At 42.4% G+C, this 13,794-nt stretch overlaps 1 protein-coding gene across 2 annotated transcripts in view; it reads left to right on the forward strand.

The window, feature by feature from the left end:
- MFHAS1 (multifunctional ROCO family signaling regulator 1) overlaps window positions 1–2,428 on the forward strand; it is a 97,157-nt gene extending 94,729 nt beyond the window's left edge. For both annotated transcript variants that reach the window (XR_007134000.1, XM_047772562.1), the window contains one exon: window positions 918–2,428. Coding sequence is in view for 1 of the 2 variants with exons in the window: in XM_047772562.1 (XP_047628518.1) it covers window positions 918–951 (34 nt within the window). In the remaining variant the exon portion in view is untranslated. The remainder of the gene's footprint in view (window positions 1–917) is intronic.
- The last annotated feature ends 11,366 nt before the right edge of the window (window positions 2,429–13,794 follow it).

Consider the following 13,794-nt stretch of genomic DNA (forward strand, 5'->3'; position numbering starts at 1 on the left):
TGGAGTGTTAAGAGTTAAGGACTAATCAAATAACACAGTATGGGGAATGGTGTGATTCCTGGCATGTAGTGAGCATTTAGTAAATGGAAGGTGTCTATTTTTGGTGATGTTGTTATTGATATTATGCTCAGCCAGTTCTTGTGTGGGCTGGAGAAATGTCTTAGGTAGATACTAAATTATCAGTTTCCATAAAATCAGGCAGCTTCAAGAGAGAGGCAGGGTGGAGGGTGGGGAATGCGGGTGGTAAGCCCTGTACCTCTTTGTATGTTTTATTAAGTGTTGCCACAACACTTTAACTATGTTGCAAGTCATTATAGGATAGCTAAAATATGGGGGGGGGGACGCTTGATGTGTTCTTGTCTGACCATTTGGTCTGAATGGAATGCCACTTTAATTACCTGAAGATACGTGGTTTCTTCATTTTATATTCATCTAACTCCAGCTTTTAGTTTGACAGCCTTTAATTCAAGTCAAATCATGCTTTTTAGTCTAGATAGACACCCACTCTCACTTCTTAGTACATAGGCCTACTTGCAGAGGGTAATTTTGTGTGTGTCTGTGCGTGTTTCTTGAAAGGAAGCAGTGCTGTGTTTAGAGTTCAAGGTTCTTGATCAGAAATCTAGTTAGGCTGTGAAACTACAGTGGAATAGGTAGAAAGAGCTAATTTGTCTAGTTCTCTCTTTATGTCTGAACTTGGTGTCATAAACAGAAATGTTTGACTAGGTTTCTAGTAAAAAGCCTCTTTCCTTTGTAGAAACATTAATTGCCTGACATTTGCAATTTTACACAGAGCTCTAGAAATAGATATGGATATCTGTGCCAAAAAGATTTATATTGTGATTTGTTCTTATAACTGAGAGTATCATTTCCTATTTCCTTTCGTCATTTCTGTGCTTTCTTCTCATCTACCCACATAGGAAGAACGTTGGTGAAAAGCACAGAAACCAGTGACTTTTATATGGCTGTGGAACTTCCATGGAGAAAAGAGCATCAGAATGTACCTGGACCATCTTTTGTACCCGGCAAACCCTTCACGCTCCCAGGCATATTCTGTGACTTCAAGTGCATACGTGTTTGGGGTGCTTTCAGGGGAGGAAGCACACCTAGCCTGTAGACAACATGGGGAGGGGCAGGGGTGGGTAAGGATGGGAGAGAATATGGAGCAAATGTTTTACAACCTGAACCTCAGAACTGTGATCCTCCAGGGAGAGCGCTACTTGAAGAAAAGAAAAAAAAAAAAAAAAAGTCGAATGGCTTCTCAGGGATTTTGTTTTCCATGCACATATAAGCCATAGTTCCAGTACAGGTGGCAGTATTTAGAGCACTCAGATTTCAGTTCTGTTAAATGTGAAAGAGCGATCAACTGACCATTCATTGCTGTTCCGTAACTAGTGTAAAATATGTATATGTTTATCTTTATTTTTATAATATGCAAATACATTTAAATTTATACAGGTTGAAGCTTCTAGCGTTAGTTAACACTGGGTGCAATATTCTGATGAGAACTGTGCCAAGATGGGGCTGATTTCTTATTTTAGCATAGGACCTTTTTGTTTTTATTCTTTATCCTTTAATCCTTTGCAGATTAAAAAGAAAAAGATCTCTCTCTCTCTCTCTGCCCATGGATGAAGTGTTGGTTCATAGAGGTTGGCAGTAATCAGCAAGAACTTTAAATATATGTTTCAGGCAATGTCCCCTCCCCTCCTTTTACATAAAGATCCCTGCCTATAAACCACTGGACAAGGTAACAGGATTATTCCTTTTCTTTGCCCACTAGTGCCAGGCAGTCTTCCTTGCTCTAGGCTTTGTGATAACTGCGAATTGTCACTGGGTGATGGTGTGATGGAGGCCTGGTGTTAGGACTCTTCAGGGGAGGGGGATTAAGGAATCCACAAATCCATGGAAAACCAGAGTCTTGCAATAGCTCAAGATAATCAGGAGTCAGTTCTGAAGCATATATATATAAAGAGCTCTGCTAATAAGTTTTTTTTTTTTCTTTTTAGAACAGAGTCTGTGAAATTTAGCAGAGCACTCTGAAAGCCCTCCACATCTGGTCAGACCTTAAGATAGGGCATTGCCTAATTGGAGAGCATGAGCCCACTTTGGCTATTTATAATTACAGAGCCTCTGATTGGATGGTCTACTGCCAAGAACTAGTAAAATCCTAGTTTTAAAATCTCCATAAAATGCAACTTAAAAAGCCAACCAATGAAATTGCTCTCTCTTCTTCTCCTCATCGGGGCCAAACAGCATCTGCAGCGATAGTAACACATTCCTTAAGGAATGTGCATGACTCTGTTTACATCTGCCGCCTATCCATGTTGATTGAAAATGTGTAAAACTATTTCTCACCCATGTAAGGCAAGAAAAAAATGAGTCCACTGGTATTATTCTTTTATAAAGTATTGACTCTTGGAATGCCACAGTATATGAAGTCTCCATGTATTTTTACTTTTTTTTTTTGGCCGTGCCTGTGGCATGTAGAAGTTCCTAGGCCGGGGATTGACCCATGCCACAGTAGTGACCTGAGCTGCTGCAGTGACAACACTGAATCCTTAACCCACTGCGCCACAAGGGAACTCCCAACGTCGCCACATATTTTTAAAAGAAAAAAAAAAAACAAAAAAAACAAACAAGCAAGTGGCTGCATTGCAAAAAAAAAAAAAAATCACAAATTGAATTTTTGTAGATTATTTTGTGCCCCAGGAGTTAACTTCATTAACGCCAGTACCTCCAGTTAAACAAGCATGACATCTTATAAAATCAAATGGGATCAGACTATTTCCACATTTTTATACTTGAATATGACACCTCAGATTTGCAATTTCATTTTCTTTTAGAACAGTCACAAGATTAATCTGGTTAATCCTTTTGTCACAGTTCTCCTGTGCGTGTGCATGTGCGAGTGTATGTGTGTGTGTGTGAGTGTAAACTGAATGGCGACATTTAATTGCTTTATGGATCACTGAATTGTTGGGCATAAAAGTTTTTTCAATTGGCACGAGACAGTTCCTAAACTGTCAAATTAAGTGACTTTGACTAGTCTTTTGAAAAGACTCTTAAGTGTGGACTTCAGGCTAACTCCCCAGGGGACCATATTAAATGGGAAAAAAAAAAAATGCTCCTTTGGGTGACATACCCTGCAAAGTGTTTGCTCTTAATATGAACATAGATGCCCACATTCTTAATATCTGCTATTTTTGGACAAGTGATGTTTTGTGCTGTCATCTGAACCCTAGAGAAGCAGTGTAAGAAGAAATCTTGGTGTCACATGTATTTTAGCAAAAAGGTCATCATGATAGAGGGTCATGTGACCAAAAGCAGCTCCGGAAAAGCATAAGAACTTGCTTCAGGATTGGGGGAGGGTCAGAGATACAGAAAACACTCTGCTCTATAGGAATTTTCTTCATCTCTGCAGGAAAGTCCATTTTCTCTTTCAACACCTGGGAAGACTCAGCCAGGGAGGCTGACAGGCAATTCACGAAGCACAAGCGGAATCTTTCCAACAAAGTTTTGTCCCTTGCCTTGCAAACAAACGCCCTCCAAATTTGTTGTGGTTTCTATTCCTGCATCTTGTGGTATCAAAACCACTTCCTGGAATTGTAAAAGCGCTGCCAGAATAAATGTTTTTCCCCCTTCTAAGGGAAAAAAAAAAAAAAAAAAAAGAGTGCTCATATATGACACTTGTGCATTGGACTCTTCTGAATGAATAAAATGGAAAGGGTTTGGTGTAATTCCTGATGGGGTGTGTGTTCTTTTTCATTGTGAATTGTAATTGTGGTTTCCTATTTAATTGTCGTAACTAGGCAGAATTTAAAAAAAAAAATCAAAAAGTTTAATAAAAATATAAAGAAATGGTTAAGCAGTTATATTTCCAGAGTTTAGTTATTTCTGGTTTTGGTGGGTTTTTAAGTTTCAATTTTACCAGTTAGGGGATCCCTGTATTTTTCATTCTTAAGTCACTTTTGAGCCAGGGGAGGTGGATGGTGGCAGCTCTGGTTGGGGATTGAGTCCCCAGGAGGAAATGAAAGAATCTCTATTTCAAACTCTGCCTGTGTTTTCAGGCTGAAGAGTCAACTCGACTATCATCTGTCTCTTAAATCAGAACCTTTTTTTCAGATAGCTGCTTTATTCCTAAATCAAAGCTTACACATTTGCAATAGGTTTGCAAATTCCCTTTCTCTGGTCTTTCACGGCCCCAGGAGTCTGCATTTGCAGGCTGAAGGAGTTGACCCTCAATATTGGATCAGAGACTTCTGTTCCCCCTGTGCTTTTTCCAAAGGACACTTGAGAAGACAAGGAAAGGAAAAGCAACAGCTTCTGGGGAAGGACCTGCACAGACAAGCCCTCTCCTGGGGTGCTGGGCATTGGGGCCACAGGTAAGAGAGAGCCCTCTCCATGGGGAGGGCCTCTCTGTGAGACCCCTGAGAAGGTAGGTGAAGTCCTTGGGTGCCCTGACTCTTCCCCCTGCCAGTGGAAAAGCTGAAACTACATGCTGATCTGAATTTTCAAGAGTAAGGAAACAAGAGTTGTGCCCCCAGGTTGGGCTGGCTCTGATGGCCATATCCAGGTGAAGCAGTGTCCTCAGGCTCAATGCCACCACTGACCCCCGCCTTGGAGAGAACACAAGGAGCATAAACAGTCAAATTTGGGCTTCGTTTTTCTTTACCAGGAAACCTGGAGTTACTATTTTTTGCTTTTTTAGGGCCATGCCCACAATGTATGCAAGTTCCCAGGCTAGGGGTCAAATCAGAACTGTAGCCACCAGCCTACGCCACAGCCACAGCCACGTGGGATCTGAGCCACGTCTGCAACCTACACCACAGCTCACAGCAACACCGGATCCCCAACCCACTGAGCGAGGCCAGGGATCGAACTTGCATCCTCATGAATATTAGTCAGATTTGTTTCTGCTGTGCCAAAATGGGAACGCCTAAATTTGGAGTTCTTTAACTTTGTTAAGCAGATCGCAGACAAGCAGATGTCCCTGGTGACTGTTAGAAATGCATTATTCATCACACACATAGACCCTTCCCTCCCAAGGCTATCTCACCAATTTAAGGGTAAGCTTTTGAAGTAGATTCCTGGTTTGTTTTGAATACACAGTGTCCCACAAGTGGTGAGTTTAAAAGCCCACCATTTCCCTTGCCCGTGACTGTCACCCAGTAGTCTTGGGCAAGTTCACCTGGCAGAACTTGCACTGCTACACTGAGTGCGGTGGGATGGGGAAAAGGGGTGTGGAGTTGCTGGAAGGGGGTTTAGGAAGCGTGTGACCCTTCGACATTATGAGGTTCGACAGCCTGAGAAAATTCACCTGGTAACAGAAACTCTATTTGAATATTTTAAATCAAGAAACATTTTCAGCTTTATACACAAGAAATAATTTAGAATGAAGTGAATATTATTCTCAACACAGAGATGAACTCAGTATTCCCCCACCTGCTCCAGGAAACATTCGTGTCTCCTTAGGCATTCCTCTATAAAAGAGGCCTGAGAATGAGTAAGTTTGAGAAAGCTGCACTAAGTAAAACGAATTTTCACTGAAGGACTTGGAACTGTTTAGATGCTGATATAAATTGTGCATGGCCAAAAGGAGAACAGAAAACATTTCCACAGGTGCTGGAGTGTGGAAGGAAGGTTTTCCCCAGAGTCCACTGCGGACATCATCCGAGGCGAGTGCTTCCAAAGCACAGGACGTCAAGTGCCAATGTGACCTGGCCCTTGCCGTTGAGGCAGATGGAGCCTCAACCAGTAGAGAATCAATTCTTAGGTTCTTAGGAGGCAGGATTGGCAGCTAAGAGCACTCCCTCAACACTGCCTCTGTTTGAATCCTGGCTCTGCTGTCTAGTTGCCTTGTGCCTCAGTTTCCTCCTGTGTGAGATGGAGAAAACCATCTGCCTCACACAGTGTGATGAGTATTAAATGAGATTCTATGTGTAAAGGACTTAGGATATAGTGCCCTAGTTCTGGTCATCAAATACAGCTAAGTTATTCTATTAATGTGCATAGTTATCTTTTTTTTAGAGGAAGCTGGTCTCAAGTTCTGAGTCCTTGACAATATCTAACTAAAATCTTTAACAATTCATCAAATTTACTAATTGGTTTTCGTACTACTGATAAAACATTTGCTTAATTTTTAATTTTTTTTTAACCACACCTCGTGACAGTTCCCGGGCCAGGCATTGAACCCATGCCACAACAGTGACCATGCTGGATCTTTAACCACTGAGCCACTAGGAAACTCCTAAAACATGTGCTTTAAAAATGAATGCAGGAGTTCCCATCACGGCACAGCGGAAACGAATCCAACTAGGAACCATGAGGTTGTGGGTTCGATCCCTGGCCTCACTCAGTGGGTTAAGGATCTGGCGTTGCCGTGAGCTGTGGTGTAGCCAAATCCAACGGCTTGGATTTGGCATTGCTGTGGCTGTGGTGTAGGCCAGTAGCCAAAGCTCCGATTAGACCCCTAGCCTGGGAAGAAGCTCCATAAGCCACGGGTGCAGCCCTAAAAAGCAAAGTAAAAACAAAACAACAACAAAAAAATGAGTGCATTTAGAAAGAAATACTTCCAATGTATTAAAAATCTGTTAAGTGAATAAGTGCAGGTGGTATATAGATACGGAAAGAATAGTGACTAAATGGCAAAAATAATGAAGATAATAGGTGAGCATCTGCATTATATAATGGAGGGGACCAGTCTAATGCCACCTACAAGGAGACCAGGCAATTTCCCTGTAAGTCTGAAAGCCTCCCCCACAACTCCCTGCCACAAAAGCTTTAGGAACCATTTCCCCCAGTTATATCCCCCAGTTATAAAATTTCTAATTTCCAATATGGCTAGAAAACTGTATTAAAAGATTACAGAAGAATGATTATTAGAAAATGACTATTTCTTAAATTTGAAATTTAAACTAAGTTCTACATGCTTACATATTCCAGTGTGGCTGAACTTTTCCTATAAATCCAACCAAATCCAACTGAAATCTGAATGGGAAAATTCGATTTGTGAAAATGTTAATGCGGTTTAGGAAGAAGCCCTTTTAGGTATAACACTTTTTCTGTGAATATTTTACTGAAGCCAGACTGAAAAAGTGAATTCATGTGTGTCACTCATCAGAAATCAAAGCAAAGTCTCGATAACCGATTTGGTACATGTCAAACAGAACAAATTGATTGGATTCATTTTACAGTCACTCAGGCCTTGAGAAATCACGGCATGAAATTAAGTTGGGTACAGGCCACGTGCCCAGTGAGTGTCCGGGGGTAGATGTCATGCCTGGCAACCCAACGTTACAGTCAGTCTTTTCTCCTGCTCTAAAAAGCATGTTGAGATGGCAGATGAACTTAGTGGAAATTCTCCCAGCAAAGCAAAGTGGGAGAAACTGTTTTGTTTTTAAAAAGAACCACAGAGAATTATTTAAAATCACTGGAGGAGTTCCTGTCGTGGCACAGTGGAAATGAATCTGACTAGTATCCATGAGAACGCAGGTTTGATACCTGGCCTCGTGCAATGGGTTATGGATCCGGCATTGCTGTGAGCTGTAGTGTAGGTTACAGGCATGGCTCGGATCCTCTGTTGCTGTGACTGTGGTGTAGGCTGGCAGCTACAGCTCCAATTTGACCCCTAGCTTGGGAACCTCCATATGCTGCAGGTGTGACCCTAAATAAATAAATAAATTGTAAAATCTCTGGAAATTGTGCTGAGAACATACAGCAAATGCAGAAATAGTCATTTAAGAAAAATCTATTGTATGTAAGCTCAGCCAGTGTCTGTAACCTTTGAGCCACGACATCCTTCACTGCTCCTCCTCCGTGTTCCAGAAGTGCTTCCCTGGGCCCTCTGTTCAGCACAGATGCGGCCAAGAAGATGGAGATTCTCTCCCCTCCATTCCCTGTCTGGAGCTACGGTTTCTCCTTGGGAGACACAGGCTGCTGGTGTCTCTCATCCTCCCCAGCACTTTATTGCAGGAACTCTCTTCCAGGCAAGAGTGGCTGAGAGACGAGGGCAGGACAGACCAAGAGTTCTGGGGGCTCTGCTGTTCCCACCCCAGATCTCAGGTCAGGTGGGGACTCCACCCCAGGAGAGGCAAGCCAGGAAGACAAGGGGCGACCTCCAGGAAGCCCAGCAGACAAGCCAGGAAGACCTCCCTCAGCACCCACTTGCAGAGCAGGGGTGTCACTCTCAAAAAAAGAGAGTCCCCACCCTCAGTTCCAGTGCAAGGGTACAGGGTTTGCCCAGGGGAAAGGTGGCCCATAAAGATGAAGACCTCCACAGCTTCAGCTGAGGAGCCTGACTTTCTCTGGGACAGAGCCCGGAGAACTGCATGCCAAAGGGTGCTGTCAGAAGCAATGGAGATTTGGTGGAGAGCAGTGAAGGGGGCCAGTAGCCCCATGATGCAAGTAAAACAGCAGAGCACCCAGGAGTTTAACAGAACCCGGAAAAAGCCAGGGAGTGTCCTCCTTGGATCACAGGCAATTCTGGAGGTACTTAGGCTGCACCACTCAGGAGTAATCAGAACAGGACGTGGGGCAGACCTCAAAGCATCCCCAAGCCACATATAAGCCCATCCTCATGGGGCAGAAGCTTAACAGGCGCAAGGAGCTCAAACATAACCTCTGAGCAAAAACTGAACAGCAAGCTTCTCCAACCCAGTAACTGCTCCTAGGAAGCCAGGTTTGTAACTAAAGTCACACATATCTGGGAGCCTGGAAGACTGCAGGTCCATGACAGAGACCTCTCTGGAGTGATCAGAGAGGGAACTCAAGCTGCTAGTCCTTGGCTGAATGTGGAGCCTGAAGTGTGACAGCCACCTACAAGTTAGACACACATCCAACAGTAAAGGGTAAAAAATCTAACTGGAGTTCCCATCGTGGCTCAATGGAAACGAATCTGACTAGCATCCATGAGGATGCAGATTTGATCCCTGGCCTCGCTTAGTGGGTTAAGGATCCAGCAATGCTGTGAGCTGTGGTGTAGGTCGCAGATGTGGCTCGGATCTGGTGTTGCTGTGGCTCTGGCGTAGGCAGGTAGCTGCAGCTCCGATTCACCCCTAGCTTGGGAACCTCCATATGCTGTGGGTGCGGCCCTAAAAAAAAAAAAAGACAAAAAGACCAAAAGAAAAAAATCTAACTGATGAAGGGGATGAAGCACAACTTTTGACAGTCAGTGACTTAGGCAGAGCCGGAGTAATCCCTTGGAAGCCAGGCCAAAAGGTAAGAATAAGGGGAAGATCTAAGCACGGACATGAAAGAGCCCCCAGTAAAGGAAATTCTGTTAAGTAATGATAAAGACTGCACAAAGGCATACATCTCCTTTCTTCTCTTTACTAGTTTAAAACAACTGTACAAAACAATATATACATAATATGTATTGCTGGCTCTATAAGGTAAAAATAGCACAAAGGAGGTGGGTGGAACGAAGCTGCACTGGAATAAGGAATGACACCAGATGGAAACTGAAATCCAAAGGAAGAAATGAAGTGAGACAAAAGGATAAGTCGGAAAGCTTTTATAACAAAAGTTATAGTGTATACTCTTTCTTTTAGCAGCTTCTTTAAAAGGCAGGTTATACAAAGTGATAACTATAACCATGTATATATTGTAACATGTGGATGTAATATGTATAAGAATAGCACAGAAAAGTTTCATGGCAAGGGAGGTTGGAGCAAACGTTCTGTATTTCACTGAAACTAAGCCAGTATAAATCTGAAGTAGATTCTGGTAAGTTAACATCTTTATTGTAAGATTTAGAGCACTCTTTTAAAAAGGAGTGCATATCAAAAATATATTTAAGAAACCTTATTCCTAAGAATTCCTTTATTAGGAATTAAAATGTTATATGAGAAAATAGCCACTTAATGCAAAAGCGGGCAGCAAGGGAGGAATAGAGAAGCAAAAATGGGATGAAATATAATAGAGAAAATCAGTATGGCAGACACACATCTAACGACATCATTAATACTAAATCTGAATGGACCAAACTCAACCACAACACAGATGTCTGACTGGATTGAAAATTATGCTTTGAGGAGTTCCCGTCTCTCGTGACTCAGTGGAAACAAATCCAACTAGTATCCATGAGGATGTGGGTTCAATTCCTGGCTCCCCTCAGTGGGTTAAGGATCTGGCACTGCCATGAGCTATGGTGTAGGTTTCAGATGCATCTTGGATCCCAAATTGCTGTGGCTGTGGCGTAGGCTGTTGGCTGCAGCTCTGATTCAACCCCTAGCCTGGGAACTTCCATTTGCAATGGGTGAGGCCCTAAAAGCAAAATTTAAAAAAAGAAATGCTTTCTACAAGAGGCAGATTTTAATTTAAAGATACAAATAGATGGAAAGTAACAGGATGGAAAAACGATATGCCAGGCAAACAAACAATAATCATAATAAAATGGGAGTGGCTATACTAATATCAGACAAAATGGACATTAAAATAAAATGTTACTTGAAACAAAGAGGCACCTTTCATTATGAAAAAGGATCAATTCATGAAGCAGGAAAGGAAATTTGAGACATGCACAAAATATAAAGATTAAATAACACAGTGCTAAATAACCAATGGCCAAAGAAGAAAACAAAGGAAATTGGAAAATGCTTTATGACAAATGAAAATGAAAACAACATATGGAAAGTTATGAGATGTGGCTCAGGCAGTATACGCAGTTATAAATGCCCATATTAAAAAAGAAATAAATCAATAACCTAAACTTCACTTCCACAAGATAGAAAAAGAAAAGCAAACTAAACCCAAAACAAGCAGAAGGAAGGAAATAATAGCAGAAATAGATGAAATAGAGAAGAAGATAAAATCAACAAAACCAAAAGCTGGTCCTTTGGAAAGTTTAACAAAATTGACAAACCTTTAGCAAGACTGATCAAGGAAAGTTCAAATTTGAGAAAAGACTCAAATTACTAAAATCTTAATAAAAGAGGGAACATCATTACTGACCTCACAGAAATAAAAAGCGTTGAAAGGGAACACCATGAACAATTCTTTGCCTACAACTTAAAACAAAATGGGCAAATTCCTATAGACACAAATTACCAAAGATAACTCAAGAAGGAATAGGAAATCTGACTAGATCTACATTAAGAAAAGGGATTGACTCGGTAATTTCAAAAATTCCCACAAAGACAAGGACCCGATGGCCTCACTAAACATTATACCAAATCTTAAAATAACTAATACTAAAAACCCTTCCCAAATCCTTCCAAAAAATAGAAGAGCATTCTTATGCTGCAAACAATATCATCAACAAAGTGAAAAGACAACCCAGAATAGGAGAAAATATTTGCAAATAATACATCTGTTAATGGACTTCTATCCAGAATATATAAAGAACTCTTAAAACTCAATAGTAAAAGATAAACCCAATTTAAAAATGGAGAGGATTCGAATAGATATTTCTCCAAAGAACATGTGCAAGTAGTCAATAAGTAGATGAAAAGATCCTCAATATCACTGACTATGGGGGAAATACAACCCAAAATCTCAGGTACCACTTCACATCCATCACGATGGCCATGATAATAAATAAAAGATGACAAGGGTTGACAATGATGTGGAGAAATTGGAACTCACACATTGCTGGTGAAATGGTAAGGACACTTTGGCAACAAGTTTGGCAGTTCTTCAGAAGGCTAAACATAGAGTGACCTATGAGTTGAGTGGAGGAGTGGACCATTCATAATAAATGCACACGTCCATCCAAAAGCTTGTCAACAAATGTTTATGGGAGCACAATTCATAATAGCCAAAAGGTAGAAACAACCCAAATGTACATCTACTGAGGAATGAATAACTATAATGCAGTATATCCATACAATGGAAAATTATCTGGCAATAAAAAGAAACCAAGGACTGCTGCAAGCAATCATTTGGAGGAATCTTAATGGTATGTAAAAGATGCCAGTCACAAAAGACCCCATATCGTATGGTTCCATTTCTTCTTTGTTTGTTTTTTTCTTTATAGCTGCACTGGCAGTCTATGGAAGTTCCTGGGCCAGGGATTAAATCCAAACCCCAGTTGTGACCTATGCTGGATCATTTAACCTATTGCACTGGGCCAGGGATTGAACCCATACCTCTAAGGCAACGTGAGCCACTGCAGTCAGGTTCTTAACCCACTGAACCACAGCAAGGAGCCTCTATATGGCTCCATTTATATGAAATATCCAGAATAGGCAAATATGTAGAGGTTGCTTAGGGCTGGAGGGAGGAGGGATAGGAAATGACTGCTAGGGGGTACAGGGTTTCTTTTGGAGGAGTGTATTAGGGTCCTTTAGAGAAGAGAACCAGTAGCATTGTACTGGAATGTGGTTTATTATAAGAAAGTGGCTCATGTGATTATGGAGGCTGGCAAGTCCGAAATCCATAGAGCCAGTGTCCCAGTTTGAAGGCCATCCGGCTGGAGAATTCTTTCCTATTCTAGGGCCAGTCAGTCTTTTGTTCTACTCTGGCCCTCAACTGATTGCACGAGGCCCACCCACACAAAGGAGGGCAAGCTCTGTTATGAAAGTGGAGGGCATGGGCTTCCATGAGAACAAAGGCAGAGTGTGATGGAGCCAAACTGAGAATGGAGTGGTGAGTCTTTCAAATAAAGACATGAACTAGAATAAAATATTTGGGGGCACGGAGTTGTTAGGCAGCCAGCCAGTGGCAGAGTAGAGTCTGGGGACGTGAAAGGATATACAGCCAGCAGCCTATGCCCTGATAAAAGCCTTCCAGGATGTTTTGCCTACTGGATACAGTTCCAATTTCTTGTCAAATGGCATAAATCTAAGGTCACCCTATTCCCTCTACAGAGCTTCTGGAGACAATCAGTGCAACCACACACAATTCTAAGGGAAACACCTGGGCCCACGTTGCCTGGTGCCCCTCTGCCAGTCCAACATCACTAGTTGAAGTAGCTATGAGCATCTGTGTGCCAAAACTGTCCAGGCCAACCAGATTCCTGCTGGAAATGGGAAAGACTGCGTGCCATTGTGATCTGGAGAGCGGGGTCAGGCGGGTGGTCACAGCCACTTCCAGACCAAAGTTAAGATGGAGTACAGACCTGGCTGGAGCAGAGGAAGCTGGCTGAACACTGCAGAAAAGCATTCCAGAGCCACACCCCCTGTGACTGGGTCTGGAGACAATCAGGGACCCTGGTTCCAAATCAAATAAATTCTTGTTCCAGACCAAATATATTCTTAAAGTGACACACCTCCATGAGCCCCACCCATCCCTGGAGATAACTAGAATGGATCCCTGCATTTGTACCCACAGTACCTGGTGGCAGCAGGAACCCCTTCCTTGGAACTCCTTTACTCATTCATGGGCACTCACATGCCAGCTGCTGTGTGGGGCACTAGAGATTCAGCACTAGCTAAGGCAGCCCAGGCCTCTGCATGGAGCTGATTTATTCACACTGGATCACCCTCCTCCAGCCCCCTGCCCTGAGCTCCCATACCCCCAGCAACTCGGCTTTGACTCACATTGAAAAAGGTTCCTATCCATAGAAATCCCTTCACCTGCAAAATGCCGCCCCCTCCTTGCAGCCTCCCAGGATCTCTCAGGCAAAATTAATTCCCCTCTCTTAGTACTTCTGTGACCATCATGGCACTCCTGCCATCCTGTGTCCAAGTTCAAGTTATTTTCATACCTCTCTTACCTTCAAGAACTTGAACTCCTGGAGAGCAGGAACTGGGCCTGATTCCTATGGCTGAACCTTCCCCATGGGATCCCTCCAATGCATATTGGTTAAACCAAACTACATGCAACCTATGAGGAGCTGCGGAGAGAGAAAGTCAGGAG

Source organism: Phacochoerus africanus, chromosome 3, assembly GCF_016906955.1.
Source record: "Phacochoerus africanus isolate WHEZ1 chromosome 3, ROS_Pafr_v1, whole genome shotgun sequence".
Classification (NCBI taxonomy): Eukaryota; Metazoa; Chordata; class Mammalia; order Artiodactyla; family Suidae; genus Phacochoerus; species Phacochoerus africanus.